The 26,965-nt window shown below is 38.5% G+C and overlaps 1 protein-coding gene across 1 annotated transcript in view; it reads right to left on the reverse strand.

Annotated features, from left to right (window-relative positions):
* The window catches only part of RHOBTB3 (Rho related BTB domain containing 3), a 61,601-nt gene extending 39,403 nt beyond the window's left edge, over window positions 1-22,198 (reverse strand). Inside the window, exons 1-4 of the mRNA XM_077765222.1 lie at window positions 22,088-22,198; window positions 21,679-21,904; window positions 16,856-17,042; window positions 7,441-7,595 (exon numbers count right to left, since the gene is read on the reverse strand). Coding sequence (XP_077621348.1) covers window positions 7,441-7,595; window positions 16,856-17,042; window positions 21,679-21,904; window positions 22,088-22,089 — 570 coding nt within the window. The 5' untranslated portion in view covers window positions 22,090-22,198. The remainder of the gene's footprint in view (window positions 1-7,440; window positions 7,596-16,855; window positions 17,043-21,678; window positions 21,905-22,087) is intronic.
* Window positions 22,199-26,965: the final 4,767 nt, after the last annotated feature.

Consider the following 26,965-nt stretch of genomic DNA (forward strand, 5'->3'; position numbering starts at 1 on the left):
AGTCATCTGTGGAGACCTCAACATTTGGACACAAATCTACATAATGAATAATCTGCCATATTGGAAAGAGTACTTGATGAAGAGCTGGGGACCTAATGGAGAAGTCCAAAGTGCTTCTGCTCAATGTTGGGTTTACACTGGTTTAAACCTCTTATCCATGTTTACCAAACTTGTCTGCTGAAAGGAGTCACCTGTTAGAGAACTGAAAGGATAGTTCCAAAGGCAGTTTTAAATGGCACGACTCCGGGAAGAGGCAAGTTGGCAGAGAAGTAGGGAGCTCTATACATTTCGTTCGCCTGCATCTCTCAGACACAGAAGACCTGAAGCCATAGGACACTGAACCGCAGGAGTCTTGGAGGAAAAGAGACAGAGTCCACTAAGAAGACAGTCTCATAGGTGTGTGATTGAGAACTGAGGAAGATAAAAACGGGCAGGGACCTGGAGACACAGGTCCCCCTCCATGGAGCACCATGGAGAGCCATGGAGAGACAAGAGGAAGAGAAAGAGTGGCTGAAACTGCTCATAGAACTGTCACTGGAGAAGAGAAACCTCGGCCTGGGATGGAGAGGGATCCTATTTCTAGCCATGGTGCTTTCTTTTCGCTGGGTGCCCCAGTACCAGGTGGCACCAGGAGAAACTGCTCTGCTACTCTCCCAGCTCAAACCCAGGCCAGGAAGTGGCCTGGACTGCAGGATTATATTTCGGTCAGTATCATTAAAGTGTGTGGACTAAGATCTGGAAACGAGGAGGGGATTGGGACATAGAACACAGCCCACTTTGGCTACACCTGCAGCACAGGGAGATCGGACCCAAAAGAGTGATTTGCAATGCTTGGTTTGAGAAGGAACTGGGGCGCCACCATTTTTCTCCCCACAACCACCAAGGCCAGGCACCAGGGAGTGGCCTGCTAGAACGCAGGAGAGGCGAGACCTGCCTATACCAAACCACATCCATCTGTACTGGAGAGCTGCTTTTTTTATTTACTGGAGCCTGGGGCAAGACCAACATTGATGCACTGCAATCATTAATTCTAGATCAATTCTTTCTATTCAGATATATTTTCCCTTGTCTCATTCTTATCCCTCCCCTCCACTGAGTTGGGCACACCGGTCATTGGTATGCTTAAACAGTCACATTTAATTCATTCTCTAGATGCATATTCTACACTTCCATTGTTACCTTCCTTTCTCTCTCTGGAATAATCAGACTATATAGTTTCTTCGGATAACATTGTCTTTGTTTCTTTCTCCTTGCTTCCTACCATATTCACCTCTTTCTCTGAATTAAGCCTCTCAGTCTCTCTGCCTGGTCATCATCCAATTTCGCTTCCTCCAAGCTCTGTCATTTCTCTCTCTGCATATGCTCTTCCATCAGCACTGTATACACGTAGCTGGGAATTCTGGTTTTATGCTTTTAGACTGTCTTTCATCTTTTGGTTTTTCTTTCTTTTCTTTCTTTTTTCTTTTTCTCTTTTGGTATGCTTGTTTGTTGGATTTCTCTGTACATGTGTGTGCCTTTGTTCTCTGTGTGTTTGTCTGTCTGTTTTCCTTTCCAGGGCTACCTCAAGAAACAAGCCAAAGTACACATGGTGGAGAGTCCCAATACCACTATGAGTAGGGAAATAAAATAACCAGTCTCAACAAGAGAGACCAAGAGACACCATTCAAAGAACACTTCCTGAATGGACAGGCCTGGACAGTCAATGAGCCTTCTTTAATATAGCAGTACTCACAGGTGCAGAGCGTATAACAAGCTTTTAACACTAACAAGAGACAGAAAGCTAGCCAAAATGATGAAATGGAAGAACTTTCCTCCAAAGAAATTCCAGGAAGAAATGATAGGTAAAGAACTGTTCAAAACAGATATAAGCAACATAACTGAACAAGAAATTAGAACAAGAGTCATAAAATTAATCGTTGGGCTTGAAAAAGGCATAGAATACACCAGAGAAGCTACTGCTACAAAGACTATGGACCTTAAAAATAGTTGTGATAAATTAAAAAATGCTATAAATGAGGTGCATAATAAAATGAAGGCTTCCAATGCACGGATGGAAGAGGCAGAGAGGAGAATAGTTGAATTAGAAGACACAATTATAGAAAACAAGGAAGCCAAGAAAAAGAGAGATAAACTGATCCAGGAGTACAAAAGGAGAATTCCAGAACTGAGTGATACAATCAAATGGAACAATATCTTTAACATAGGAATTCCAGAAGAGGAAGAGAGAGAGAAAAGTACTGAAGGGGTACTTGAACAAATTATAGCTGAGAACTTCTCTATCTGGGGAAGGAAATAGACATTGAAATCCAAGAGGCACAGAGAACTCCCCTCAGATGTAACTTCTGCACAACATATCATAGTGAAAATGGCAAAATATAAGGACAAAGAGAGAATTCTGAAAGCAGCTAGGGATAAAAGGGCCCTAACATACAAAAGGAAACCTATCAGAGTGGTTACAGACCTATCTACTGAAACTTGGCAGGCCAGAAAGGAATGGCAGGAAATCTTCAATGTGATGCACAGAAAAAAATATGCAGCCAAGAATCCTCTATCCATCAAGCCTGTCATTCAGAATAGAAGGAGAGATAAAGGTCTTCCCAAATAAACAAAAATTGAAAGAATTCATCACCACTAAAACAGCCCTAAAGAAATCCTAAGGGGAACTCTATGAGGGAAATGTTGCAAGGAACACAAGGTACCAGAGACCCTGCTACAAGTAGGAATCCTACAGAGAACACAATGACTCTAAATCCATATTTTTAAATAATAACACTGAATGTAAATGGACTAAATGCTCTAATCAAAAGACACAGTGTAGGAGAATGGATTAAAAAAAAAAACAAAATCCATCTATTTGCTGTCTACAAGAGACTCATTTTAGACCTAAGGACACCTTCAGATTGAAAGTAAGGGGATGGAGAAGTATCTATCATGCTACTGGAAGTCAAAAGAAAGCTGGAGTAGCCATATTCATATTAGACAAACTGGACTTTAAAGTAAAGGCAGTAACAAGGAATGAAGAAGGGCATTATATAATAATTACAGGGTCTACTCATCAGGAAGGATAACAATTATAAATGTCTACCCACTGAATTTGGAAGCACACAAATACAGAAAACAATCACAAACAGAAACAATCTTATGGCTTAGAATGTGCTAATTACAGGGGGCTTTAATACTCCACTTACAGCAATGGATAGATCAACTAGACAGAAAATCACTAAAGAAACAATGGACTTAAATGACACATTGGACCAGATGGATCTGACAGACATATTTAGAACTCTACATCCTGAGGCTATGGAATTCACTTTCTTCTCAAGCGCACATGGCACATTCTCCAAGATAGATCACATGCTGGGTCATAAAGCAGCCCTTAATAAATATAAAAGAACTGAGATAAATGCACACTTTCAGATCTCAATGCTATGAAACTTGAAATCAACCATAGGAAAACATGTGGAAAACCTCCAAAAACATTGAGGTTAAAGGACACTCTACTAAAAGATGAATGGGCCAACCAGGCAATTAGAGGGAAATTTAAAAGTATACGGAAACAAATGAAAATGAAAATACAACAAACCAAACTCTTTGGGATGCAGCAAAGGCAGTCCTAAGAGGAAAGTACATTGCACTCCAGGCCTATTTCAAGAAACTAGAAAAAGCGCAAGTACAAAATCTAACAGCACACCAAAAGGAACTAGAAGGAGACAACATGAGCACCTCAAACTCAGCAGAAGAAGAGAAATAGATCCAAAAAAAATAAAATAAAATAAAATAAAACAAAAAACAACAGCTAAACAGATCAATGACACCAAGAGATGGTTTTTTGAAAAAAATAAACAAAATTGATAAACCTCTAGCCAGGTTTCTCAAAAAGAAAAGAGCACCCAAATGGACAAAATCATGAATGAAATGGATTTATTACAACCAATCCCTCAGAAATAGAAGCAATTATCAGGGAATAATATGAAAAATTATATGCCAACAAACTGGACAACCTAGAAGAAATGGACAAATTCCTAAACATACACCCTACTAAAATTCACACGGAAAGAGATAGAAAATCTGAACAGACCCATAAGTAGTGAAGAAATCGAATCAGTTATCAAAAATCTCCCAACAAATAACAGCCCTGGACCAGATGGCTTCCCTGGGGAATTCTACCAGACATTTAAAACAGAATTAATTCCCATTCTTCTCAAACTATTCCAAAAAATAGAAATCGAAGAAAAACTTCCACACTCATTTTACAAAGCCAGCATCACTTTGATTCCCAAGCCAGACAGAGACCCAGCAAAAAAAAGAGAACTACGGGCCAATATCCTTGATGAATACAGATACAAAAATCCTCAACAAGATACTTGCAAATCGAATCCAACAGCACATAAAAAGAATTATCCACCAAGATCAAGTGGGATTCATTTCTGGGTTGCAGGGCTGGTTCAATATACGCAAATCAATCAGTGTGATACATCACATAAACAAAAGAAAAGATAAAAACCGTATGATCCTGTCAATAGATGCAGAAAGAGCATTCGACAAAATATAGCATCCCTTCTTAATAAAGACCCTCGAGAAAGTCAGGATAGAGGGAACTTACTTAAACATCATAAAAGCCATCTATGAGAAGCCCACAGCTAATATCATCCTCAACGGGGAAAAACTGAGAGCTTTCCCCGAGATCAGGAACACGGCAGGGATGTCCACTCTCACCATTGTTGTTTAACATAGTGCTGGAAGTCCTAGCATCAGCAGACAACAAAAGGAAATAAAAGGCATCAGAATTGGCAAAGATGAAGTGAAACTTTCACTTTTCGCAGATGATATGATACTCTACATGGAAAACCTGACAGATTCCACCAGAAGCCTACTAGAACTGATCCATGAATTCAGCAAAGTCGCAGGGTAGAAAACCAATGTACAGAAATCAGTTGCATTTTTATACACCAATAATGAAGCAACAGAAAGAGAAATCAAGAAATTGATCCCATTTACAATTGCACAAAAAACCATAAAATACCTAGAAATAAACCTAACCAAAGATAGAAAAGATCTGTATGATGAAAACTATTGAAAACTTATGAAGAAAATTGAAGAAGATACAAAGAAATGCAAAAATATTCCATGCTCATGGATCAGAAAAATAAGTATTGTTAAAATGTCATTACTACCCAAAGCACTCTACACATTCAATGCAATCCCAATCAAAATTGCACCAGCATTCTTCTCAAAGCTAGGACAAACTATCCTAAAATTTGTATGGAACTACAAAAGACCCCGAATAGCCAAAGTAATATTGAAGAAGAAAACCAAAATGGGTGGCATCACCATTCCAGACGTTAGCCTCTACTACAAAGTTATCATCATCAAGACAGTATCTTATTGGCACAAAAACAGACACATGGACCAATGGAACAGAATCGAGAACTCAGAATTTGGACCCACAAATATATGGCCAACTAATCTTTGACAAAGCAGAAAAGAGTATCCAATGGAAAAAAGACAGCCTCTTTAACAGATGGTGCTGGGAGAACTGGACAGCAACATGCAGAAGAATGAAACTAGATCATTCTCTCACACCATACACAAAAATAAACTCAAAATGGATAAAGGACCTGAACGTGAGACAGGAAACCATCAAAACCCTAGAGGAGAAAGCAGGAAACAACCTCCTCGACCTCCACCGCAGCAATTTCTTACTTGACACATCTGCAAAGGCAAGGGAATCAAGAGCAAAAATGAACTACTGGGACTTCATCAAGATTAAAATCTTCTGCACGGCAAAGGAAGCAATCAAGAAAACTAATCGGCAATCAATAGAATGGGAAAGATAGTTGCAAATGACATATCGGATAAAGGACTAGTATCCAAAATCTATAAGGAACTCACCAAACTCCACACCTGAAAACAAATAATCCAGTGAAGAAATGGGCAGAAGATATGAACAGACACTTCCCCAAAGAGGACATCCAGATGGCCAACAGACACATGAAACGATGCTCAGCGTCTCTCATCATCAGGGAAATACAAATCAAAACCACATTGAGATACCACTTCATGCCAGTCAGAGTGGCTACAATGAACAAATCAGGAGACTCTAGATGCTGGTGAGGATGTGAAGAAATGGGCACCCTCCTACACTGTTGGTGGGAATGCAAACTGGTGCAGCCCCTCTGGAAAACAGGGTGGAGGTTCCTCAAATAATTAACAATAGAACTCCTCCCTGACCCAGCAATAGCAATGCTAGGAATTTACCCAAGGGATACAGAAATGCTGATGCATAGGGGCACATGCACCCCAATGTCATAGCAGCACTTTCAACAATAGCCAAATCATGGAAAGAGCCTAAGTGTCCATCAATGGACGAATGGATCAAGAAGATGTGGTTTATCTATACAATGGAATACTACATGGCAATGAGAAAGAATGAAACCTGGCCATTTGTAGCAACGTAGATGGTACTCGAGGGTGTTATGCTGAACGAATAAGTCAGACAGAAAAAGACAGATGCCGTATGTTTTCACTCATAAGTGGAATAGGAGAAACTTAACAGAGGACCATGGGGGAGAAGAAGGGGAAAAAACAGTTGGGGAGAGGGAGGGAGGCAAACCATTAGAGACTCTTGAATACTAAGAACAAACTGAGAGCTGATGGGGGTGAAGGAAAAGAGGAGGGGGGTGATGGGCATGGAGGAGGACACTTGTTGGGATGAGCACTGGGTGTTATATGGAAACCAACATGACAATAAAATATGAAAGAAAATAAAAATAAAAAACTCAAAAAAATATGTAAATGGCATGACTCCACAGTATTCTCCAAGCACCATGTCGTCCTAAAATTTAAGGGTAGATTTTGTGGGCTAAGAAGGGCCTCCAAATGTCTGCAGGACCCAATAAATGCCATTGCAACAGAGCAAATAAATCCCAGCTTCTCACATATTCAACAGCAAGCTATTTACAGAAGTATTTTCTATGGATATTTTCAGGTTGCATCACTTAACAGTATATGGACTATTGCTGATGCACATACAGAGGAAGAAAAATAATTCTTTTCAAATAGTAGATATAAATGAAGAACTTTCAGGGCCCAAACGTTCAGGTTATAAGGCTCAGTCAACTGTATGAGGAATACTAATAAAATTGACATCACAGGCTTGTATAAGTAAACATGCTTTTGATATGTACAACAAAAACTAAGCAAGTGTCACCAAGTGGAAAATTCCAAAATATTTTATTAGACAATAGAAAATGTTTAATTTGGAGAGAAAAATAAAATTATAATTTGACTCTGACAAAACCTTTCTTCTACTTTCATTTTATTTCTCAAAGTTAAAATCAACCATGTTTTTAAAACTAAAGTTCTAACTGAGGTTCTAGAAAATAGCTACACAGTCAACCTGACAAGACTTTAATTTACATAACAGGGATTACCACTTACCACTCCTCCAAAATACTTTCCTATGTAGAAGTCATCAAGGCTGTGCAGTTCAAGGTAGGTGGCTCCTAGTTCTTTAGCAAGTTGGATCCCTTCGGTTGTACTGACACAACTCCCTCTGTCTGAGGTACACAGTGGGCATGTACAAGGTAGTTCTTCTGAGAAAATAAATACAAGTAATGAAGAGCTTTGAAATTAAACAGGAAAAAATATACATAGGCAATCTGAACGTTAAACAAGAAAGTATGAGCTCATACAAGAACCACAGTTCAGGGACAGTTTAGTACATCCACTATCCGCTAGATTCTGAATAAGAAGCATCAATGTTAATAGAAAGGTCCCCAAAGTAAACAAGCTCTAAGTGCAAGAAGAAACTATATTTTGGAAGAGAAGTTAAAAATAAGTGAATACGTATTACCAAGGCTATTATAGTAATTAAACCAATCAGCTAGTAATGGAGGCCATGTTTCTTTTTATACAATCCTGACATCTTGAGTATCACTACAAATTTACCAACTTGATTGCCCATAGAAACTATGAAAAACAGTGGGTTGGGTCTTTTTGCCTTTTCTCTTCTTTTCTTTTGTTCTTTCTTTCTTTTCTGATAAACTTGAAATATATTCACCAAATTGACTAGATCTGAATTTTCAAGGCTAAAAACTTGTTACTCTATTTGGAGATTTTATATAAAGTACATTCTTATTAACTCAAACATTTCAATTAAACTCTGAAGTATTCAACTACAAAGACCAAATTCAATCAGTTATCTTTATCTTCAAGATTTAAAAATCAGGGGTGCCTGGGTGGCTCAGTTGGTTAAGCATCTGACTTCGGCTGAGGTCATGATCTAGCGGTTCGTGGGTTCAAGCCCCACGTCGGGCTCTGTGCTGACAGCTAGCTCAGAGCCTGGAGCCTGTTTCAGGTTCTGTATCTCCCTGTCTCTCTGACCCTCCCCTGCTCATGCTGTCTTTCTCAGAAATAAATTTTAAAAATTTGTAATAAAACAATTTGTAATAAAAAATATTTAAAAAATCATAAACTAAAAGAACAAAACATTTTTATTAAAAATGTGAACTATCCCAAGAGTCATGGTTGTACCACATACAGATCTATGGCTGGGAAGGTGGTAGATCAACCTATCTATAAGAATAATCCTTAATAAAGTTAAAAATGTATGTTCAACTGTGGATGCATCAACTAGCTTTGTTTTGATTCATGACACATCAGATATGTCATTGTATAAAAGGCAGCCAGGTCAAAGGGGGATAAATCCATTTCTAGAAATGCATTTTGTTATAGATTAGCTTCCCTAGGGAATCAGACTCTGCAATGGAGACTGGTGTGTAGGAGGTTTATTGGGGAGAGGGGTCTTGCTCTTGGGATCAAATGGGTTCAGGGGTAAGGGAAGTGGGGCTCGGCAGAGAAAAAAACTTGACCTGCAATACAGCAACAACAAAGATCTCAGCAGATCCTACTGGGAGGTCTGGAGCTCAGATGGGCCTTTAAAATGGTTCCTCATTTGGGGGAAAGACAGCTGGCCTTTGTGTCCCCATATCAATTAAGATAAAGAGTAATTAGATGTGGGCTGCCATGGACAGGCCGAACCTTGGGTAAGCAGCTTCTATCAGCACAAGGTAATTCTCAGGCCCTAGAAAGGGACTCAGCTGTGGGAAATCAGCAGCCAACAGTTTGGTAACTGAGGGAGGAAGTAAGGTGGCCTTCTAAGGATACTTGGGCAACTTTCCAAAGCATACATAGCAAAATCCTTACCCATGACCTGCATATAGATGGAGCACATATATATACATATGGAGTGTACTTTAAGGATATTTAGTGTATGTGCCTGCTATGTACATGACTATTAATAATTTTAGCTTGACTGAAAGCATTTTAGAGCTCAGAGACCAGGAATTTACATCCTCCTTTAACAGAGGAAAAAAAGTGAGGCTCAGGGAAGATAAGTGACCTGTCCCAGTCTTCTGGTGTGTCAGAAATGGAAAAACAATGATAAAACTGTTAGTTGCTCTACCTGATAAGATAAAAATTTAGTTTGAGTAAAGAATTACTGAGTAAAGATATAGTGATTTAAAAGTTACGTGTGGGTTCTCAAAATTAAGCCATGAATTCTGAGTTCTTGCTTTTATGTTTTCGAAGATCATTTTGGTTTTGGAGCACATAAAGTTTTGATACAGAATTTAGCCTAACTTGAAAAATAACACAGTGGTATTTCACATTCTTTACAAAGATTGATAAACAGTGCCTTTGATTTTCTGAAGACAGAGGCCTTCTTATGTCTACAAAGCTCTTCTTATGTTGATGGAATGGGGTGAGTGGGCAGACCATCTTATTAAACTGTATTTCTGAACAAAAATAAAACAAAGTGTTTCAAGTGGAAAATTAAGTGAACATAATGTAAAAAATGTTTAACAAGTAATCTTGATTTCAAGGAAAATCCAACTAATTTCAGTTAACCCAACTGAGTAGGTTTTCCGTTGTGTGTAGCCATGACCCTTACTGACACATGCCTAGAAAACTCCTCTTCGCATCTCCCTGTGTCACAGAACACCTCTTTTTGTTCATATGCACCCAAAAGGAAAAAAATGTCTCATCATTATGTGTTGGCCATAGTGGGAAAGCCAACAAAACGTTTATAGAATAAGTAAACCTACATTAAGCATTTCATCAGGAACAATTAGAGGACCCAAAATAATTTTAAATTGTGGTGACTTCTTCACTCCTTTGAGCCTACCTCAGGGTCACAGGAACTCCATGAGTCAGTGTTAGACTTCTCATTAACACTGTAGTCTTTGTTCATTTTCTTATGTGATAGTCTTTCAAGGTGTTATCACAAATGTCTATTTTTGAAAGCAAACACAAAGTAACTCTAGCATTCAAATGAACTGCATCTCTTTCAAAGCAGTGGCTTTCAGAACCTGAAGGGTGATTCTTATACAATGGTGCCAGTGCTTAAAAGTTTTAAAAATCCTTTTAGGAATTCTAGCTTAGCAGGGTGCCTGGGTGGCTCAGTCAGTTAAGAGTGCAACTTTGGCTCAGGTCATGATCTCACGGTTTGTGGGTTCGAGCCCCACGTCGGGCTCTGTGCTGACAGCTAGCTCAGAGCCTAGAACCTGCTTTGGATGCTTTGTCTCCCTCTCTCTCTGACCCTCCCCTGCTCATGCTGCCTCTCTCTCTTTGTCTCAGAAATAAATAAAACATTAAAAAAAATAATAAAAAAAAATTCTAGCTTAGCGATGTACTTGGCTCTATCAGAATTTCAAAAAGAAAAGAAGACAGGATGCCCATTTAGGGGAGCTCAAGGCTATGAATACCCCTAGGCATGTTCAGAAAAAAAAATTCTGTTTTAGAGATAGATTCAATATTTAGTAAAACGCCAAAAATTTGTTCAAAGCCAAATGTGATGAAGACATACACAGTCAAGCTTGTCAAAACACAAAGGAAACAATGAGAATGATTGTTTTTGCTAAACTATTTCTAAAAAGAGCTCGAGAGAGGAATTACCAGAACACCCACCACAGCCACATGTATTGCAAGGGACTAGCGGAGGGAAGCAATACTAGTCCTTGATCTGAATATTAGATTTAGCTTGGTAGTTACTTTGCAATCACATCTATATGTGAAATTAATTTCATCTTGTTTAAGACCACTCATTCACTACATGAACTAATGTTTACTGAGCACCTATCATATATCAAATAAGAAATCTAAAGATACACGGGGCGCCTGGGTGGCTCAGTCTGTTAAGCGTCCAACTTCGGCTCAGGTCATGATCTCGCGGTCTGTGGGTTCAAGACCCATCTCGGGCTCTGTGCTGACAGCTAGCTCAGAGCCTGGGGCCTGTTTCAGATTCTGTGTCTCCCTCTCTCTCTGCCCCTCCCCAACTCCTGCTCTGTCTCTGTCTCAAAAATAAGTAAACATTAAAAAAAAAAAAAGAAATATAGAGATACACAGACAAATGCTCATGGTCAACTGAGCCAAAAGAGATAGGAGTGCATAGAATTATAATAAATACTAAAATAAAGGTGTACAAAATCACCATGGGAACAAAAGAGAGGAAATTAACTCTGCCTGAGGGATTATGGAAGGCTTCACAAAAGAGGCAGTGATTTACTAGACAAGGATGAAGTTGCCATGCAGATGACAGGAGTTGTGCAGAAGGGCAGTCGAGTCAGGGGAGGGGAGCATTTGCACAGGTCTGGATGTGAGGAAAAAACACAACACGTTAGCTTCCAGTTTCAAAATAGCAAGCTAACCTCACATTGCAATCCTGAGAATTCTCCCTGAGAAATCACAGAAATGATTAAATAAAGAGGGGAGGGAAAAGAGAGGAGGGAGTAAGAAAGGAGGGAAGAATAAAGGGAGGGGCTGGGGAAGGAGGAAGGGAGACATGGATATACAGTGACACTCCAAAATTAAGAGGAGAGAATCTCATCAGCCCAGAAACTATGAGTGCCTAAAAGCTGAAGGCAGATGGCATAGGACCAAAGAGGGAAAGTGAGGCTCAGGAGACAGGTGGGAAGTCATGCACTGGGCAACATCGAGAGTACTCACTGCTCAGTGATGGGGGCGCAACAAGGAGGCCCAAGCACAACCGAGTGGAGATTAGTTGGAGACCACCAGGTAGGCCTGCAGATCTCCTATGAGCTCTCTCTCCTACCCTGACCCCAGAGAGCATCTGGGCAGAGGAGGAGAAAGGCATTAATTCAACAGAGGATCTAAACTGAAAAACTAGGCAAATTAAAAATATCCAGGGGTGCTTGGGTAGTTTAGGTGGTTGAGCATCTGACTCTTGATTTTGGCTCCGGTCATGATCCCAGAGTCATGGGATCAAGCCCCAAGTTGGATTCCATGCTGAATGTTGACACTGCTTGGGATTCTCTCTCAGTCTCCTCTCCCCCCATCCCGCCTGCTCACATGGGTGCACACACATGCATGCCCTCTCTCAAAGTAAATAAAAAAAAGAACTATCCAAAATTTAAGAAACATCCATACCATGAAATAAAATCTCATCAGATGAAAGGACTTAGAATGCTCCCCTCAAAACAAGACTTAATAATCAAAACAGAATCTTAAAATAAGTATAATTAATTGAGAGAGGTTTTCTTCTTAAAGTATTTACATTCTTAAAACAGGAAGAAGAAATTAACCTATTAGAGATCTTGGATATGAGAAGCTATTGAAATTTTAAAGAAGATGTAGTGATGTAAAAGAGGAGAGATGCAACAGAAGTAATTTGTGAGCTGGGAAAAAAGACCAAAGGATTTTCCCATAATACAACACAGAGAAATAAAAGGTTAGGAAATATAAAAGGAAGATAAGAGAAACAGAGGAGAGATCCAGAAGTCTCATCATCAGTCTTATAAGAGAACACAAAAGACAGAATAGAGAAAATGTAGGGAAGGTGATATCTGAAGAAATCATGAAGTTGAGACTTCTAAAGAAAGACATTAGGTTCATTAAGCGGTTTCGTCCGACAGGTACGTAAGACACAAAAGATTATGCTCTACAAGGCTGAAGCAGTAGTCAGGAGCTACATCATGAAGAATCTTGTATTTTAGGTAGGACTTACAAGAGAAAATTGTTGAAGTGAGATACAAATACTGGATGAAAATAAGGGTATCAGTGGGAACCCATAATTAAAAGAAATATATGGCTCCATTCATTGAAAGGGTCTTGAAGCAATGACACTTAAAGTTATGAGCACCCCTAAAGCCTGGATCTTGGTTTCTAAATATCATTGCTCACCAAATAGAACCCGGGCTTCCTGAAGAAATTGATTCCAGGGCTGGACCAGGCAGTATAAGGTGTACCTGGAACATCTTATGTCAGAAAATAAGGAAGCACTCAAATATTAATTGGAACTAGCTTAAAATGACTTCCTTCATACAAATTTGGGGTAATATGAGCAACAGAAAGAATAATGAGAAGATTATAAAATATGGAGTTTAAAAAAACAAATCCATGAATCATAATGATTCTAAAGGATGTGGGAGCAGAGAAGGGAAAGCTCTATTTACAGAAGAATACCAACTAATAAGTGTAGGAGGAATGACAGAAAATCACTATTTTGCAATCACAATGATCCCAATTGAAGGAATTATGCAAAATAATGGGCTTAGATTCTTTATAAATGTCAATGTTATGAAAGATTAAAAAAAAGCTGAGGAACTGTTCTGGATTTAAAAAGACTAGACAGACATAACAATTAAATGCAATGGGTAGTCCTTAATGATTAAAAACAAAAAAAAAGAAAGAAACAGCTTTGGAACAACTGGGAAAATGTGAATATGGATTATATTTAAAATAATAATATAATAGATAATAGTAAGTCACATTTCTTGAATGATGTTTGCATTATGGTTGATAGGAGAATGGCCCTGTCTTAAATAATACATGCTGAATTAATTAGAATTGAAGAAATCCCATAATTTTATAATTTACTCCTAAATGAAAAAGACAGAGAGAGAATGTGTGTGTGTGTGTATGTGTGTGAGTGCGTGCGTGTACGTGCGTGTGTGTGTTTGTAATCTCTGGGATTCATTGTTCTCTTCTGGTCAATTTTCTTAGGTTTGAAATTTTACAAATAAAAGGAAAAAAGAAGAGCATTTTTAAGGAATTTAAAAGCAATGGCTATCATGATCTGACTTGTATTCTAGGATGTTTATTCTGAGATTTATATCAGAAAGAAGCAAGGCAAGAACAGAAGACCAGAGGTCAATTTACCATAAAACAGATGAATCCTTATCTTGTGGGTCCTTTCCAAAGCTCTGGGAGAAACCTGAGCAATAGATTCTTTAACATATTTGTTTGCTTTTGTAAAATTTGCAAAATAAGATATTCTAACTATGTCTGGTTAAGACCACTGGCTCTTTTCCATTCCAATTCCCTTCACCTTCCATCAGGCAGCTCTGGAGTAATGACAGGGATTTTTTGGGATGCTGCTAATGGGACTTGAAATTTAAGTTTAGTGAGATATTATTTGTAGTTTGCAGTCACTTCCTTGTACAGTTAAATGTTTGACAACTGTCTCGGTACACGAATAGCCTTCTGGAATGCTTCTGTCACCCAATGTGCAGACGTGTTTGGTGTCTTGAAGACAAAGATGCCAAGCTGAAAGAGGAACACAACACAAACTATAATGCCCAGCACTGAAAAGATGTGAATAGCAAAGAAATACGCTGGAAGAAAGACTCAGTCTCATCTTCTTCTCTACGGAGAAAAATAACAACAGCAGTTATCTTAGGAAGAAGTGGTCAAAGATTGCACAGCCAGCAAATATAAGGAAAATTAAAGAAATGTCAAGCTGTTAAATAAAAATGTTTTTGCAATGTTTGTGGTATTTGACAGCTTTTTAGATTTGCAACTCGTCATGCTTCCTTTTCTCATTCTAAATATTCCTGAGTGTGTGTGTTGTAGTTTTTTTCCTGACAAGTACCTCTAAAGTTGTATAAGTTTCAGGCCCTACAAAATCAGGAACTACCCTTTGAGGCCAAAAAGGCCACTATGACAGATAATTACATGACTAGGATCTGAAACCCAATGAAGAAAAAGAGAAAGCACTGAGTTTGAGGTTTATTTGAAATGTAAAATGAAAATGGCTCTTTAGTCAACCAGATATGGGAAATGGGAGGAAAATTGGGTTGGATGATTCTAGTTTGGGTGAATGGAAGGGTTTGACATCATTCACCAAGGCAGGGAATTCAGCAGAAAAAGGAAGATTCTGTGGAGATACTGGTTAGGAGAGAGACTAGAGGCAGAGAAACAGACTGGGTATTCATCAGTGTCTATATAGAGGGAAAGGTAAAGCAACAGATTAACAGATTCAAGGTCAGCCTAAACAGCAAGAAGTGAGGCCAAAGGATGGAATCCTGGGCAACAACTAGGGCTGTGTTGGTTCAATATGTGTATGGAGCGGGGGTGGGATGTTGACCAGGAAGAAGACAGAGAATTAAAACAACCAAGAAAAAAGAGTAGCTTTTTTAATTGAAGGGAGAGATGTGTTTGAATAACTTCAAAGAATGAACTGTTATTAAAATATAAATCAAAGGGTAAATTAAATGTAAATGGACATCAAATTTGGTAATAAGCATATAACTGGTAACCCTGGGTGAGAACAAATGCAGTTTAATTGTGAAAGTCAGACTGTAGTGGACTGAAGAATAAATGGGGAGTCAGGAAGTGGACTCAGGAAGTGTGGATGACTTTCAAGAGGCTTGCAATAAAAAGAAACTTAGGGACATAGAGGGGATGTGGGGTCAAGGAAGGGTGAAGCCTGCTTTATTTGTGTCTTCTAATGTTACACATACACCTACTCTACAACTATGACCCCAAATCCCATTCATGGGAAACAACTTAAGCATCAATAAAAGGAGAATGAATAAATAAATAACAGCACATTCACACAACTGAAAAATATACAGGAAAATAACAAACTATAGCTAAGTGCAACATGGATATATGTCAAGAATATTATGCTAACTGAAATTAGACACAAAATACTACATATGGAATAATTCCATTTGTATAAAGTTCTAGAATACGTAGAACTAATCTAGACTGTTAGAAGTCAGAATAGCAGTTATCTCCAGGGAGAGGTGATATTAACTGCAAGGAAGCATGAGAGAGCCTTCCAAATGGAGGCAAATGTTCTCAGCCTTGACCTGTGAGGCAGCTGCATGGATGTATGTATATGTAGAAAGGCATTAAGCTGCACTCTGGGATTAGGGAAATTTACATCTTTTACTTTCCTATACCTTAATGAAAAGGAAAAAAGAATCGAATAAAATTTTAAAGATCGCATCACTGAGGAAATACCACTAAAAAGAACTATCAAAATACCACCAAATCAAAGTGAATTCCAGGTTGGCCCTAGGAGATCTGACAACGATTTGCATAGTAGCAATGCTGGCACTGGGTGACCCAAAGGAATCCAGCGGCCTGGGAGTCAACACTCCTCTCCCTCAGGTGGTGTCGACACTGACAGTGTATTATACAACTCACTCATTACCAGCTACCTACAAATCCTGCACCTAAGCCCAATTCCTTCTGCCGACACTCTATCCTTCCCACTGGACAGAGCTTTAGAATGTCAGAATCTTCCAGGACTCAAAGCCAGCCTCATACTTCTCCTATATCAAAAGAACACAAGTACTGACTTCCTTCACTACTGAAGAACAATTTAGGACACAAATCTGTACCCATCAGAATCACAGCAGCAGTCAGTGACACTTTCCTTTGAGGTCTCACTATCATATCCTGCGATGAAGACATTAACAGCTGGCATTGAACGCAGTGATTTTATTCTTCCCAAAAGCCCCATATTAATCATTAATAAACTTAGCACCATTTAAAATTAACATGGTACCTGCATTCTTATCATACAAAAAAATTAAATACTTACCATTTTGTCTGGTGCCAACAGCAGCAATGATTACAGGAACTGAATTTAAGGCCCTTTTAATGACTGGAATATAATTATCCTTTACTTCGTGGAATGAAAACTTGTCATTTACGTTGTATTTGATCACAATGATGTCGGCACTCCCAATAAGATTTCTAGAGGTATACCAATCACTGTCAAAAATGTCCTAAACCAAAATGCAAAGAGCTCTCTTTAGTCTACTGGTCTTCAAATCAATCATCAAATGCAATGTAACACAATAAAATTTTTGCTACAATTTTCAGAATTCATAAAAAGAATTTATTTTTAAACAAGTAACTACCTAAAATTAAAAATGTTTGAAACCTACCAACTCTTCAGTTTTTATGTATTCATTCAGGCTAGACAACAGTGTAGATGTACTGTAAAACAGATCTAGGAATCACAGTCTGTCTGATGAAATAAGCAATCTCTTTCAACATTTGTAGTTTAAAACAGGCAATTTTGTTTCAAAATTATGCCATACTTTTATCACCAAAGAAGTGTAAAAATGTTAACACTATGGCATTAGATGCCAGAGCATCAGGATGAGTAAGGAAACTTCAAAGGATTTTCTGTGACCCAATTAGACACTGCAGGAGTGTTTAAGTGTTGAAAATGGCAATGCATTACGAATTCTGTGGAGTTCCATATATTTTATTCATATTTTCAAAATTTATAATATACCTTTCAACTTTATCCATCCTTTGGGCCATACTGTATATGTATAGTGTATGTGTGTACATAGTAGGGACGTATGTTTCATAAAAAAATACTACGTATCATACAGTGTAAACATGGTAAAGAATAGATTTTCAATTCCTGTATTTGGCTTATATAAACTAAAAATTCAGGATAAACCTTTCAATTTTTAAATTTTTACTTTTGGACTACAGTTAATAATACTTCTATATAGAATCAGGGCCAAAAGTAGTTTATTATGAACTCTTCTCCTTAAAAACTTTAATACTTTAAAAGTATCTTTCAAGTTTTTTATGGGAATAGTAGCATCAGAAAAATATGCTTATACATCTTAATACCACAGCTAAGTATGCATTAGTATCTTTTTTTCTCATATTCTAGTTAACTATTAATCATTATTTGTCCTTTCCTGTGGCCTTTGCTACGTATTTCCAGGATACAATATGGCTAGATTAAGAAAATAGTCAGATGTGGCTAACAGGTCCAAAAACTGTTGGGCTATGAAAGTTTGCACTTTAAAATATGAGCCCCAAGCAGGGTAATAATGCTGGAATCAATCCGTCACAATCCATGTGACAGACCTTTTATCCTATGATGGAATATTCTGGAGAAGTGTTACACACCAATGCTCTTAACAGAGAGAGCTGCTTCTCACCAGTACCTCCACCATCCCCAGCAAAGCCTCTCCCAATTTCCTATACCCACCCCAACCTACCTTTTTCCTAAGAGTACTCTCAGAGTAATAGGAACTGCAAAATGTTTGGATATGAATAGCCTATTGAAAGTGGGAGCATTGAAAAAGGAAGATTAAAAAAAACCAACAAAGAAAACCAGGCAAACTATGGGGATATAAACACCAAAGGCAAAGTCTTAAACTTGAAAGAGGGTAGAAGAGGGGGGAGAAGGGAAGTGGGACACAGATCAAGAAAATGTGAAGGCTTCCCAGCAGAGCTCTACACTCATGCTCATTTCCAAATCCCAAACCACAAACTCATTCAGTTCCAAATGTATCTGTTATAGTATCCAAGTTCAAAGTAAACAAGCATAACAGGGTATGTAAGTACAACAAAGAAAGAGAACAAAGTCAGATGAATGGTCTTAAAAAAAAAAAAACTAAAAATAAGTGGGATCAACATTAAACGGCCATTTAACTCTGAGAACAAATCAAAAGTAACTGCTCTTTGCATTCCAAATAGTTGAAAATTCCAGCATTACCGGAGAAGTGTACTGGGGGAAAAGGAGACATTGAGAGGGAAATGTCAGGAGAAAATGGGTTTTGGCATCATTATCACATTGTACTGAGGATATAAAGACTATAAATAATTATATCTTTAAAACATCAGAGTATCGAATCCTGCACAAGAGAAGTGTGCATGTATTACCTCACTGCTTTTTGTGGAATATTTCTGGTAAACAGGAAAAGATCTAGAAATAAAATAATGTAACTGCACAAAAAAAGAAGGGTGGGTTTGAGGGAGACATCCTAAATAATGAACTACATAAAATGAACCTGAAACGTGTTAATTTAAAAGTGCCAAGTATATATACTGCAAGGATCCAGAGTAAGGCCACAATCTACAGAAGAAACAAGAGAAGCACAAACTGTCTCATTCCAATTCCAAGGAAATAACACCACAATCCTAGTTAAACTGTGTGAAAGAGAAAATGCTCCCCTAGTTTCTAGAAATATGAAGGAAATCAAATTCTCCCACCCCTTGTAAATCACTTCCAGGATTTCCTCTAGGAGGTTATGCAATGCAAAGCTTGGAGCCACCTTTGGAGAATGGAAATCATCTCTTTTTAAAATAATCTAAATTTGGGGCGCCTGGGTGGCTTAGTCGGTTAAGCGTCCGACTTTCGCTTAGGTNTCTAAATTTTTACAGCAAAACAATTTTATTCTCCTTGACAGTGGGGCTGCAAAGTACTGCCTTGTACTTTCCACTTAGTGCTTCTAAGTACTAACACTACTGCCTCCGTGTACTACATTTGTGAGAATATTGAAAGATGTATAGGAAAACTTTTGCTTACTGTAAGGGAAACAGGGTTGTACTGAAGTTGTAATAAACACCTTACTATAGGAGCTACCACTTGCTGCCTACCTACTGCATGTCAGCTTCTATACTAAGAACTTTACATGTACTACTCATTTACTCTTCAGCACAGCTCTAGAAGGCAGGGACTTTTTAAATTTTATACACAAGAAAAATGAGGCTAAGAGAGGATAACTGACTTACCAAGGAAAATCACTAAGTAGCAATGTGGGGATCCGAAACCAGGCCCTTCTGCTGTCAAAATCCGCGCTCTATCTGCTCTGCTATATTGAATATTCAGTTTCGGTACATTAAGTATCAGCTGATAAATACAATCCACTTGAGTATCTATGATGGACTTTTACTTACCACCAAGAAAAGAAAAGCACCTTATAAACAGAAATTAGAAATATATCCCCTTACGTTTGAAGATCATGATAACCCCAAAAAGTGTACCTGGTTATAAACTCAATGCTTTAAACAGGGCCAGAGTCTAAACAAACAAAAGGTTAATATTAGCATAATAAAATGCAACAATCAGTATGTGGCAAAAATCTAGACTATAGAGGCTTATTTTAATCCATTCATTTCCTACGACACGTAAGATCACAAGTATTGTTTTTTAGCTAAATTATCAACATAAACAGGAAAGAGCTAACAGCTCAAAGAAAAAACAGGAAAAGTAATCCTAACATCCAAATTCAGCTTATTTTATTTTCCCTACATTTATTTACTCTACTCAATTTGTTCCACTGCCTGTAGTAAAACCAGTAAGTTTTTAGACTGTACTATCTTTCACAATGAAATGGCCAAAGTGAAAAAAAAAAAAAAAGTGTTCTGTTTGCTTGCATAGATTCCAGCATTAAGTTCCTTATCAATGCTTCTTATGACTGGCATCGTCACTGTCATAAATGGGAGTTCAATACCACCCAGGTAATGGAAAAACCTGTTTTGCAATTATTTTAGTTCATTAACATAAATATCCTTTAACCGAAAATTTATTTGGGCTATAGTGATCTTTTCTTTCCATAATTTGCATAGGATATTTTCTTATGTATAATTCCATACATTTCTTTAGAAAATGTATTAGTTCCCCATAGCACCTAGTTTTTTAAGATTGCTATTTAAACATAAAATCTCACATAGTGAGAATTTATGTTTTCTTTTTCAGACACTCAGCTTTCTTCTGTTACAAAATACAATCATTAGCTTTAGTTATACTATTATAACTCCAATACCAGTAAAGAGTCAGAAATTTTCAAGATTAAATGAAAACATTAAGATTATTACTGTTATTGCATACCCCGTTATTACATTATTGTGTACTGAAAATATTTACGTGTCAGAGAGTAGATTCCTTTCTCATTTATCAAACACTCAAGAATCAGATTAGAATTTTATTGACTTTATTAAAATTTATTTTAATTACGCAAATTTTAAAGCTTTTTGAAAATTCCAAGCAGTATTATTATTTCTGATTTATGAGCCACTGAAAACAAATGGCTAATATATCAATAATACCTGCATTATTAGAATTAAAAACATGAATTAAAATTTTCAAAGGTGGATAGTAGTGCTTTAAAATTAATTCTCGGTCCCTGTCTCTTCCTTTCCTTTCCAGGGGTCCTATTTCTGAACAGCTTCAGTGAAATTTATTTTTGCTTGTGTGGAGCTTTCAGGGGACTTTATTTTTAGAACACTAATATTACACTATCACCCACAGGGCAGGCATGAAAAAACATTGCTCTCTGCCGGAGAAACTTAGTGACCCCGTCCCTTGGGTGGTCACATTCAGCTGCCAGGTACCAAGGGACAACCTACAGTCGTGAAGTGTTAAAGAGTAAGCGCTCCGACTTCCCACTGGGGCTTTTTGCCTTTCTGAGAGTGTTCTCTGACCGGGCTGCCCCCAGCCCTGTGAAACAAAGGAAAACGAAGATTTTCCCCAAGATGTTTTAAAACTCTACTCAGGTGACCCAGACGGTCACATCCACGAAAGGGGGAACAGGGAGAGGAGGAAAACAAATGAAAGAAAAACTCCGCCAGCCTCTGCACTGAGCAGCTGCCGCCCCTTACCCAGACGGGACAGTCGTGGACCACCAGCTTGACATTCCCAAACGCGCTGGCCTGATACTCGGTGAACACGGGACGTGCGACCGTGCTGCTGGCGTTCAGCAACAAGCTGCTTTCGTCCCCCGAGACCAGCGGGCTTCGCCCCAGGTAAGTGCGGATGAGCCCCGACGGCCGATTGTCCTGGTGAAACGCGTCCCCCTCGTTCCCGAGCGCCACGATGTGAATGGACCTACACGACAGAGACGGGGTGAGGGGGGAGGAGAGGCGCGTGGTCAGCGCGAGGATCTCTTTAATCAGAACAGGAAGTACGGGGGGCAGCGCGCTGCGAGGTGGAGCGAAACCCCCCGCGCTGGGGAGCAAGACGTGCGCCGGGGTAGAGACAGACAATGGCAGGACCGCGACGCGTACGTACATGATTTCAAATCCAAGGGCAGGGCGGCGACTCGGAGAAAAGCGGCTCCTCGCGGTCTCCCGGGGCCAGGCGGCGGCGTATTCCCCCGCAGTCAGCTCATCCCCAGCAGCGTCNCCCCGCGGAATATAAATTAATAAATACAACGCCCAAGCCGGAGAGCTCCTGATCGCCAATCCGCCTGCAGCAAGTTTGTTCAACTCGGAAGGCTGTAACCAGAGCCAGGGAAAGGGGGGTGGGGCGGTGAGGCCCCCGCTCCCTAAAGACTGGGGAAAAAAAGAGGCTAGGCAAAGCTAGGCATTCAAGCCCGCTGGCCGCTCTCGCAGCCCAATTTTTTTCCCCTGTTGGCCTTGACCGAAAGTGTTTTACCACGTCTCCCGCTTTGTCATTTGTCAACATGAACTACAGCTGTTTTCTAAAATCATACTTGTGAGAAAAAAATAAAGGCAACATTCATGCTGGGGCAGAAAGAGTTCTTTGTTCACACACCAATTAATTTGCTAATATCGCTTTTGAGGGATTATTTACAATTTCAAGCTATATTTGGCATAGTTTACCAAAAACCGCAGTTTTTTTTTTAAGTGCTGGGGTTCTTACTGTGATCATTTTAAGGAGAAGTTACTTGTGAGGTGTTTAACATGCTTAAAAGCTAAATGCTAGTTTACTTGGAGATTTTAAGTACACGTTATGGCTACATATTTAATAATAGCTCCTTAGGCCAACTGAAAAAAAATAACGATCATGCTAATAATGCAAGGATACTTCAGATTCCTTCATGATAACTCACTGAAGTAAAGGTTATGACTGTCTCTGAAGGACCTCAAACAATCTAATGCAAATGAACACCGGAGTCCACTAATACCAAGAAGAAGGGCCCGAGGTTACTGTGGGACTCAGCATCTCCATAAACATGAAAAATCTCACAAGTGCTCTGTGTTGGCACAGTTCTTATTTATCCCTTTCCTTATTTATTCATTTTGCCCTACTTTAAAATTTCTTTTCTCAAGAGAGCTATTTTGAGGGTATGAGGTACTGAGGCAGGACTGAGGTACTGAGTAGGGCAGTGAAAAGACTACGATAAGAGGCCTTTGGAATGTGAACAGCTTTTGATTATGGGCCCTTGTTGCTCAGCTGGAAGCAGTATAAAATAGTTTCTCATGCTCAAGGGTATAGCAAAAGGCATTACTCATGTAGTCACTGATTTGTTTTTCAATTTTTTAAAATGTGTATTCATTTTAGAGAGAGAGAGAGACAGACAGAGGGACAGAATATGAGCAGGTGAGGGGCAGAGAGAGGGAGACAGAGAAGGTGAAGCAGGCTCCAGGCTCTGAGCTGTCAGCACACAGCCTGATGCAGGGCAGAAACTCACAGATGGAGAGATCATGATGGAGCCAAAGCCAGACACTTAACAGACTGAGCCACCCAGGAGCCCTATCACTGATTTTTTTTTTTTAAATCTAGTTTCCCTTGCCCTAAGTATAATTTCTCTTAGTCTCTAGAACCTAAACCATTCTGAAATATCTGAGAGTAGAAGATCACCTTTTCTTTTGGGTCAATAGAAAATATATTTTCTTGTCAATCCCCTCTAGTAACCACAGGTCAAAAACAAAGAGAAAGAAAATGTGGTATGTACCTGCAATGAAATATTATTTGGGATTAAAAAAGAAGGAAGTCCTGTCATATGTTACAACATGAATGAATCTCGAGTCCATTATGCTAAGTGAAATAAGCCAGTCACAGAAAGACAACTACTGCATTCTTCCATCTATATCAAGTATCTAAGGTAGTCAAATACTAAGAAACAGAAAGTAGAATGGTGGTTACCAGGGGCTGAGGGTAGGAGGAAACAAGAGACTTGTTCAACAAGGGGAGTTTCAGTTTTGCAAGATGAAAAAGCTCTAGAGATCTACAGCAAACAAGGTGCAAATAGTTATCACTGCCAGAATATATACTTAAAAATGGTGGAGATAGTACATTTCATGTTATATTTTCATGTTTTGTCACAATACAAAAAAGGGGGGGTGGGGATTGGGAAGTGGCAGTAAGAAGCATGCATTTTCTCCTCCATTATTGAGTATGTGAGCCAGCTGTGGTAGGCAGCATGGGAGACACTAAGACAGACTCAGGTGTTACCCTTGTAAAACTAAATCTCTAATCAATAGTCACTATATTGTGAATACTAATGCACCCAGTCATTTGAATACATTCTGGTTGCTTAAATAATTATAATACAAGCTTATGCATTCAGCAGCAGAGATAGGTACAAAGTACAAGGTTAAAGTTCAGTGAACTTTAAGAAGAGATCTGTGCCTGTGTGTCACCAGAGAGAAGTTTATAGAGGAAGTAAACAGTGTTTTCGGTGGTAACAGATGAGGAGGATTGCTAGATATGAAGAGGAGGGAGGAGGGAAAGGAAAGAGTTATAGAAAGAATAGATAGACATCATATACAAATCACATGTAAAGGTGTAGAGACACAGAAGATCATGGCTTGTTTAGGAAACAGGAAACAGCAAGAGCTAAAATTAGTGCTGGTGTGTAGATTCCTTTATTACAGTAGGCATAAAAGAGCGTGGTAGAGGCTTCCCAAGAGATTTCAGAAGTCAGACCCAGGGATACTTAATTATAAATTAGGAATCCCTCTGTATATATCAGAGAGCTCAGCTAGATGCTCACCAAACCCATCTTGTCTTCCAGCACCCATAGCCGAACTACATTTCCCAAAGCTTTTACACGTAGGTAGAGCCATGTGATTCATTCCAGGTAGTAGAATATAATCCCTGCTGAGCAGTCAAGAAAAGTGTGCCTTCTCCACTCTCTTTTATCCCTCTCTCTGCTAACTGGATGAAGCCAGGGAAATGTTGAAGCCATGTGTTTGAATTTGTTGGTCTGCTGCATGGAGGACAATTGGGTTCCTGAATGACTGGTTAGAGCAGAGCTGCCTCACAGCATGCATTGTACTGAGACATGAGTGAGAAAATAGATCTTTATTGAGTTAAGCCAGACATTTTGGGGTCAATTATTATAGCAGCTAGTGATAATGATCTTGGCTAATACAAGATCACAGATGGTCAATTTCTTGATATCTTAAAGATTCTTTTCAAAATTATCTTAAGGCTACGTTTTATAATTATTTTCCTCTTATTTACAATTTTCATTTAGTTTATATATATAGTTTCCCTCAGTAGCATTTAATAAAAAATTTACTGGATTAACAACATTTGATATAAAAAATTGGATTATCATTAGGGGTCTCAAGATCATGGGGAAGCAAGCACCTCCAACCCAAACAATGTTTCCCTATTTTTGCAGTGGAAATGCCACCATTTTATATTCATTCTAATAGACGTTCTTATCTCCAGATATAATGTACCACATAAGAGTGTTAAAGTATGTATGAGATAACTCAATGAGCTATTACTGGTCCCCAGATCACGAATACTAATATACCTGCCTTTGAAAAATATGCTGATTCTTTAATGACTAGAGAGGAATCAAGAGTTACTAAGAGTAGGTCTGAAGAATTAGGCTTGGCATTAAGATTTTTCCAACTGTGTTTCAAGGAAACTAGTTTTCCATCTGAGGAGGTGGAGGAGTAAGATGCCTACTTACTGAGCACCACCTCCTCCCATCTCAAAGTTAATCAGAGCAGTGTTATTGCCATTTAATTTTATGTTTTATTTTTTTAAGTTTATTTATTTTGAGAGAGAAAGGGAGAGAATGCATGCACAGATCATGACCTGAGCCAAAACCAAAAGTCAGACGCTCAATCAACTTAGCCACCCAGGAGCCCCTAAAAAAATGTATTAGAGTTTCAAGTTTATTTTCAGTAAAAAGAAGGTATTTCTAACATTAAAAAGAACAAAAATTTAAGACTATCTAGAGCAAGGGTTTCTAAGGTGTGCAGAAGATAAACCTGAACCTGAGATTTTGGAATAAAGTATTTGAACTTCTATGTACAAACACATATATTTTTTATCAAAATAGAGGGAAAGAAATCAAGCTTTACTAATACTGAATGTGAGGACTGGCACCTGCACCCCCACATGGTCCATAAGTGGACAGGCACCTGAGGTGCTTTAGGGAGAGGCTGGGAGCACAGCAGCACGTAATACAGAAGGGGCGGGCTCTCTCCATTGTTCCCTTTCAACATAACAGCCACAGGTTGCAGTTTCTGTATATAACTAAGTGGATTTATGTAGGATATTTAAGTAAACTAACTGTTACAGCATGGGCCAATGGAGATAGTGTTAATAATGCAAGAATAAGCAACAAAAAGTTGGCTGAGTTGACATTTCTGATATCCTTTAGAAGCCACATTGTGAAGTAAAAAATGAATGACTTAATCAGATCTGACAAGTTGGCCGTGATCATTGAAATAATAAAGAACATTTGTTTTAAGTAAGAATTTACATCTCCTTTTGCTAACTGACTTTACCCTGTGTTATCATTGTTAACAGATGATGATATTCTGAACTGATTACAATTAGCCAGCCACTTAACTTAAAAACTAGGCATTCAAACATAAAGGGGAAAACTCAGCATCTCCAGCATATTTAGTAATGTACTTTTCAAGCCAATACTTTAAAGAAAATTCATATATTATCAATGCTAAAAAGCCTCTTCTGAGCTTTCATAACAATGAAAGTCAAAAAGCAACATACAATAGGGAAAATAGTTTCCTTCTTGTCAAAATGAAAATGTCTGAAATTATACATGGACCAGGAATGAAAAAAAAAAACCACTTCATTTCTTTGACAGCGAATACCTTGAGAATATGTATATGAAACATTGTTAAAGACCCAAAGACACAAGTTTTGGAACAAGTTACACAATGTGGGAAGTTGACCATAAAGTTAAACTGAAAGCACAGATTTTTTTTT

Source organism: Crocuta crocuta, unplaced genomic scaffold, assembly GCF_008692635.1.
Source record: "Crocuta crocuta isolate KB4526 unplaced genomic scaffold, BGI_CrCroc_1.0 scaffold645, whole genome shotgun sequence".
In the NCBI taxonomy this organism is placed as follows: domain Eukaryota; kingdom Metazoa; phylum Chordata; class Mammalia; order Carnivora; family Hyaenidae; genus Crocuta; species Crocuta crocuta.